The sequence below is a fragment of the Scylla paramamosain genome, chromosome 6 (assembly GCF_035594125.1).
Source record: "Scylla paramamosain isolate STU-SP2022 chromosome 6, ASM3559412v1, whole genome shotgun sequence".
In the NCBI taxonomy this organism is placed as follows: domain Eukaryota; kingdom Metazoa; phylum Arthropoda; class Malacostraca; order Decapoda; family Portunidae; genus Scylla; species Scylla paramamosain.
The window spans coordinates 8,831,586-8,839,432 of NC_087156.1; the positions used below are offsets into that span (position 1 = coordinate 8,831,586).

A 7,847-nucleotide genomic window follows, 5' to 3' on the forward strand; every position below is an offset into this window, starting at 1 on the left:
TAGTGTTGTCGTTCTTTTTTTTTTTCTCCTTTCACTTTAATTAAAAAGGCAGACGGAGAATTCTCTTGATTTCTCTGCTTTCAGCATCAGCATAAATTCTGTACGCATGGTGTGTCAGACACTTCAGTTGTCTGGAATGTGGGATGTACATTAGCCCTTTTTTTTTTTTTTTTTTTGATAAGCTTAAAGTATGTACATTTAAATTTAAAAAAAAATCTTTAAATTAGACATGTAAAGTGGGAGGAAACCGAAAAAAAGAAATGCAGAGGCAAAAACAGAAAGCACCTCTCGAAACACAACACAACACAACGAACACAACCTTTCACAGTGTGTTAAGAAAAACACAAGTTCGAATTACGTACCATCAAATCTCATCTGTTGATGAGGAGTATGATAAAAAATTTTCCCACATGCACTTTTCTTATCCTCAGGGACACCATATCATATAGATTTTCACAGTGTATCAAGAAAATAAAATACTTACCATCATAATATATTTGCTGATAAATAATACGATAAAAAAACAAAATTCCCCACATGAACTTTTCTTATCCCCAGGGACACAATATCATGTTGTTTTTCACGGTTCGTTAAGAAAAACAACAACATCGAATTACGTACCATCATATCGCAATTGCTGATAAGGAATACAATTAAAATTTTCCTACATGCACATTTCTCATTCTCATGAACAAATATATCACATAAAAGAAGAATTACCTCACAGACAGCGACACTCATCTCCATCCTGGACAGTCATGAAGACACTCGTGCTATGCCTGCTTGTTGCCGGGGCCTTAGGTCAGTGCCTCCATGCAACAATGCACTATTCAACTGTTCTGTCTGACGAACAATATTTCTTACAATGACTTTTCTTTCTACCTACAGCCGCCCCATCCCGCAAGCCCACCTTCCGTCGGGGATTGAATAGGATTGTTGGTGGTGAGGACACACATCACGGCGAGATCCAGTACCAACTTAGCCTGCAAGACACTTCGTACAGTGAGCCATGGCACTTCTGTGGAGGTAGCCTGTACAATGAGCACTGGGGCATCACTGCTTGTCACTGTCTGCAGTACGATGTGGCCTATCCGGGAATTGTCCAGGTATTTGCAATAACCTATACTCCTCCCAATGAGGAGGCAGTAGACACCTGCCGAAACGATAATTACTCCCAGTGAGGTCTAAAGCACTATTCAGGGGGTGCTGTGAACTTATCATTAAACCCAGCTGTGACCTCACTGAACGTTTCCCTTTGTGTCTCACAACACAAGGGGGCAGTCACAGCCTGCCCTCTAAAGACAACTCTCTTCCTCCTCACAAAACTACAAGCACCTAATAACACACACACCCTTCACCCAAAAATTTTAAAATCATCATGGCGACTCCTACACCAGCCTCGGAGTCCCCATCTGGGGAGGGGACCATAAATGTCCCCAGGTCAGACTGCCTTTCTGTCGACGACCCTAAGTGTCTTGACATCCCCATCAACTTTTTCTTCATTAACTTCTGCAACATTCGCGGTCTAAGATCTAATTTTCAATCTGTAGAACACCACCTCTCCTCTTCTAAACCTCATCTTCTTTTCCTCACTGAAACTCAGGTGTCTGAGGCAACTGACAGTAGCCCCTTTTCTGTTCCCTCCTACTTTCTCTATCTTCATTTTCGATCCAAAGCTGGATGCTGCGTTTATGTGCGCAATGACTTAACCTGCTCTCGTGCCCACACTCTTGAATCTTCCGAGTTTTCCACCGTCTGGCTACGACTACAGAGTCACTCTCATACTAAATTTATCTGTGCTGTATACCTCTTTCCTAACTCCTCCGACTATAAGAAATTCTTTGACTACTTAACTTCCAAAGTGGAGCACATTCTGACCCTCTTCCCTTTTGCAGAGATCTCCATTCTTGGAGACTTCAATGTTCACCACCAGCTTTGACTTTCCTCTCCCTTCACTGACCATCCTGGTGAACTAGCTTACAACATTGCTATCCTCCATGACCTAGAGCAATTGGTGCAACACCCTACTCGTATTCCTGACCATCTTGGAGATACTCCCAACATTCTTGACCTTTTCCTGACCACTAATCCTTCTGCTTATGCTGTCACCCTTTCTTCTCCATTGGGCTCCTCCGATCACAATCTCATATCTTTATCTTGTCCTATCACTCCAATCCCTCCTCAGGATCCCCCTAAGCGAAGGTGGCTCTGGCGTTTTGTCTCTGCTAGTTGGGGGGACCTGAGGAGGTATTTTCCTGATTTTCCTTGGAATGACTACTGCTTCCGTGTCAGAGACCCGTCTTTGTGTGCTGAGCGCATAACAGAGGTGATAGTGTCTGGCATGGAGGCGTACATTCCTCACTCTTTTTCTCGTCCTAAACCTTCTAAACCTTGGTTTAACACAGCTTGTTCTCGTGCTATACATGATAGAGAGGTGGCCCACAAAAGGTACTTAAGCCTTCCATCACCAGAATCTCATGCACTTTATATTTCTGCCCGGAACCATGCCAAGTCTGTTCTCCAAATAGCCAAAAACTCCTTCATTAACATAAAATGTCAAAACCTTTCAAGATCTAACTCCCCTCGTGATTTCTGGCATCTAGCCAAAAATATCTCCAATAACTTTGCTTCTTCTTCCTTCCCTCATCTACTTCAACCAGATGGCACCACTGCTATTACATCTATTTCTAAAGCTGAACTCTTTGCTCAAACCTTTGCTAAAAACTCTACCTTGGACGATTCCCTCTCCTCCACCCTCTGAATACTTCATGCCACCTATTAAAATTCTTCGCAATGATGTTTTCCATGCCCTCGCTGGCCTAAACCCTCGGAAGGCTTATGGACATGATGGGATCCCTCCCATTGTTTTTCGAAACTGTGCCTCCGTGCTTGCACCTTGCCTAGTCAAACTCTTTCAGCTCTGTCTGTCAACATCTACTTTTCCTTCTTGCTGGAAGTTTGCCTACATTCAACCTGTTCCTAAAAAGGGTGACCGCTCTAATCCCTCAAACTACCGTCCTATTGCTTTAATTTCCTGCTTATCTAAAGTTTTTGAATCTATCCTCAACAGGAATATTCTTAAACATCTATCACTTCACAACCTTCTATCTGATCGCCAGTATGGGTTCCGTCAAGGCCGCTCTACTGGTGATCTTCTGGCTTTCCTTACTGAGTCTTAGTCATCCTCTTTTAGAGATTTTGGTGAAACTTTTGCTGTTGCCTTGGACATATCAAAAGCCTTTGATAGAGTCTGGCACAAAGCTTTGATTTCCAAACTACCCTCCTACGGTTTCTATCCTTCTCTCTGTAACTTAATCTCAAGTTTCCTTTCTGACCGTTCTATTGCTGCTGTGGTAGACGGTCACTGTTCTTCTCCTAAATCTATTAACAGTGGTGTTCCTCAGGGTTCTGTCCTGTCACCCACTCTCTTCTTATTATTCATTAATGATCTTCTAAACCAAACTTCTTGTCCTATCCACTCCTACGCTGATGATACCACCCTGCACTTTTCCACGTCTTTTCATAGACGTCCAATCCTTCAGAAGGTAAACATATCACGCAGGGAAGCCACAGAACGCCTGACTTCTGATCTTTCTAAAATTTCTGATTGGGGCAGAGCAAACTTGGTATTGTTCAATGCCTCAAAAACTCAATTCCTCCATCTATCAACTCGACACAAGCTTCCAGACAACTATCCCCTCTTCTTCAATGACACTCAACTGTCCTCCTCTTCTACACTGAACATCCTCGGTCTGTCCTTTACTTATAATCTGAACTGGAAACTTCACATCTCATCTCTAGCTAAAACAGCTTGTATGAAGTTAGGTGTTCTGAGACGTCTCCGCCAGTTTTTCTCACCCCCCCAGCTGCTAACTCTGTACAAGGGCCTTATCCGTCCATTTATGGAGTATGCTTCACATGTCTGGGGGGTTCCACTCATACTGCTCTTCTAAACAGGGTGGAATCAAAAGCTTTTCGTCTCATCAACTCCTCTCCTCTAACTGACTGTCTTCAGCCTCTCTCTCACCGCCGCAGTGTTGCATATCTAGCTGTCTTCTACTGCTATTTTCATACTAACTGCTCTTCTGATCTTGCTAACTGCATGCCTCCCCTTCTTTCGCGGCCTCGCTGCACAAGACTTTCTTCTTTCTCTCACCCCTATTCTGTCCACCTCTCTAACGCAAGAGTTAACCAGTATTCTCAATCATTCATCCCTTTCTCTGGTAAGCTCTGGAACTCCCTGCCTGCTTCTGTATTTCCACCTTCCTACGACTTGAATTCCTTCAAGAGGGAGGTTTCAAGACACTTATCCACTAATTTTTGACCACTGCTTTGACCCTTTTATGGGACTGGCATTTCAGTGGGTATTTTTTTTATTAGATTTTTGTTGCCCTTGGCCAGTATCCTTCCTACATAAAAAAAAAAAAATGAAATCCACAAGTGCACTTCCATATTTAGACAAGATATGTTAAATGAGCTAATTCCCCGCAGGCTGTGGCTGGTGAATACACCCTGGAGGCAAATGATGGTTCCGAGCAGCCACTGAGACTGGATGAGATCATCCTTCACCCACAATTTAACAGCTCGGCACTCACGAATGACGTCGCCCTCATTCACTTTAGGCAAGCAATGCTTTATAACGATTATGTTTATCCCGTCGGCCTTCAAAGAGAAAAAGAGCTTGTAGGCGTCGACTGCACCGTCACGGGATGGGGAGCTTTGTCAGAGGGAGGGAGTGCCGCCACAATCCTGCAGAAAGTTCACGTTCCTACTGTGTCCGATGAGGAATGTAGATTATCTTACTACGGTATTGAAGATTCCATGATCTGTGCTGGATATCCCGAAGGTGGAAAGGACGCCTGCCAGGGTGACTCTGGTGGACCTATGGTGTGCAAGGGATACCTTACTGGCATCGTGTCCTGGGGCTACGGCTGTGCTCGCCCCAATTACCCGGGGGTCTACACGGAGGTGGCCTACTTTGTGGATTGGATTACCGCTAATGCTGTATAGATTGTACCATTGAGATGGTCAAAACATAGCACGCTAAATTAAAATAGTTACAATTATGATGGTTTATCACTTATTCCAAATACTCCTTCATAAAACCTATTCTATCATTTTTACACACACACACACACACACACACACACACACACACACACACACACACATAATATTCATTCCACATAGGCTCAGATCTGATGGTTCGATAGAAGAAAATTGATAGACAGTTAGCATCACTTTCATTTAGGTTGTTGATCCCTAAACTAAGGTCAATATTTCTTTTGTATTCTGACAGCTTTTTATGGTATGAAACACTGTGATGAAAAATGAGAGAATATTTGTTTTACTTCTTATCAATCCAGCCGAGTAGATTATATAAAAAAAAAAAAAAAAAATTATTGATATATGTCTAATATTCCTGATTCTACAAATTAAGCAAGTTCTCTTTTCAATATGGGATAGTTTAGTGGAGGAAAAAATATTTTTGGGGGAAACAAAAAGAAGGAACATATTGTTTCAGTCGATTAATATCCATAATGATCTTTTTTTTTTTTAGTCTTTTCAACCTTCACTTATATACTCGTATATAAACCGAACATTATATATATATATATATATATATATATATATATATATATATATATATATATATATATATATATATATATATATATATATATATATATATATATATATATATATATATATATATATATATATATATATATATATATATATATATATATATATATATATATATATATATATATATATATATATATATATATATATATATATATATATATTCTATACTTCATGATGGGAAATAAATATTCTTGTATGTCATTTCTGACATTTTGTCCTCCGCTCACCAACAATTCATGGTTCCACAAGTTAAACTGTCTTCAATATAGGATGGTTTTGTGCAAGAAAAAATTTTGGGAGCAACTAGTAGAGGCAACATATTCACTTTTATATGAAATGAACATTAAAAAATATAACAATGATTATTCTAGCACGGCAACTTCACGTCCCCATTAAAACAAAGAATTTAGAGAGTCAGTTTAGCAACTCGTGTTACTTACTTTTGCCTTAACCTGCCTTCACACGCCAATCTGATCCAAACAAATCTGTTAATCTATGGATTATATCTTGAATGAATTTAACTTCCCGCTTCGTGTTAACTATCATGGCACACAGGCGGTGCAGTCTCATTCCAAGGCGTAACTAATGTCGCGTGCACGACGAAACTCATGTCCAATATACGGAACTGGGAGTCATTTATGCTACATAGGTACTCATTCTCTATGAAAACTATATCTTAACATGATTTCTGACTAAGGGAGATTTTCTACCAATATCCCAAACATGGCACTGCCAAACTGTCAATGCGTTATATTGTAAACTGAAGAAAACACCTTTCATGTAATAAATCTTCAACTGCTGTTTACTTAGAAAAATATTAATAATTATTAAGCGTAAAGAACATGTAAAATGTTCTTATTACGATAGATTAAAACGCATATATGACACTAGGCAAGTTCAGTCAACGTGACCACAATACAGCTGCCTCGTAGATGAACACTGTTCTTTTCTGAGCACAGAAGGATTTGAATGGAATAGGTCTGATCGCGTGATGACAGTTTGGGTTGCGGCAATGAAAAGCTGAAAAGATTTGCTCTCACAGCATCAGAAATGAGAAAGACGTAATAGAAAGATACTGTAACAAATGGAGTGGATCTCCGCAAGTGGAGTTGGCCTTAATCTTTGTAGATCGCGCCACGTTGACACCGGCTGGAAGGAAAAAACAATTAGAAGAGTCCCTTGAGAGATGAGATGTAGGTGTGGGATTGTACGAGACAGTTGGACCATGCTGTTGAGTTCCTTGGAGACGCCCAAAATCTGTTCATCCACACAGATAAAACCATATACAATATACGCCAAAGTGAAAGACAGTTTTCGTAAGTTTAGGCCTCATGTACCAGCACCTGCAGAAAATATTATAGAAGCCATAGAATTTTTTAGGCGTGAAAACTGTCTAACGCTGTAGAAGGCGGAGAGGCAGAATGTAGGAAGAGTATGAACGTCAATGTAAAGAATGCGTGACAAAAGACGCTGCAGACGAAGAAAGCATCACGCCGGGCAAGAGACACTTTGGCAATGGAAGCCGTATATCACACACTTCTACTCAAATATACTTTATACAATGGGCCGTTGAGAACATTGTATATTAAGCTTTAAAATGGGTAATTCGGGTGGATTTGATAGGCCTATTGTTTTCACATGATAGGCACCCATCTCCCACACACACACACACACACACACACACACACAAGCTGCGTGACGGTGAGGAGTTACCTGAGACAACTCTATATGTTGAGGGAGTTTCTCCGATACGACCATAACCTGGGAGCTACTACTGCTTTCAAATGAACTTCTGAGTACCTGACTACTGATGTGATATGCTACAGAGATATGCTACAGAGGTATGCCTGAGAACATTTCTACTGCCAGTACTGAAGGTATTATCAAGTACTGTTGTGTGGCTACAGAAGGTAAACAAGGTGTTGTGGTGTTCCCACGTATATACTGTACCACCCTCACTGACCTACACATGTAAAGAAATTCTGTTGTTGAACTCCACACAACAATGGCACACTTCATTGGGTCTGAACTTGAAGAATTAGTGAAGACAAAGGTAGAAAACGAGCTTGCTAATAATTTGGTGCTTGTAGTTTTGTGTGGAGGAAGAGAGTTGTCTTTAGAGGGCAGGCTGTGACTGTCCCCTTGTGTTGTGAGACACAAAGGGAAACGTTCAGTGAGGTCACAGTTGGGTTTAATGA

General features: G+C 40.8%; 1 protein-coding gene across 1 annotated transcript; it reads left to right on the forward strand.

Annotated features, from left to right (window-relative positions):
• Nucleotides 1–644: 644 nt before the first annotated feature.
• LOC135101285 (trypsin-1-like) lies at nucleotides 645–5,066 on the forward strand. The gene is made up of 3 exons (XM_064004989.1): nucleotides 645–801; nucleotides 889–1,106; nucleotides 4,492–5,066. Exons 1-3 carry the CDS (start codon nucleotides 669–671, stop codon nucleotides 5,008–5,010), a joined length of 870 nt encoding a protein of 289 aa, XP_063861059.1. The 5' UTR covers nucleotides 645–668; the 3' UTR covers nucleotides 5,011–5,066.
• The last annotated feature ends 2,781 nt before the right edge of the window (nucleotides 5,067–7,847 follow it).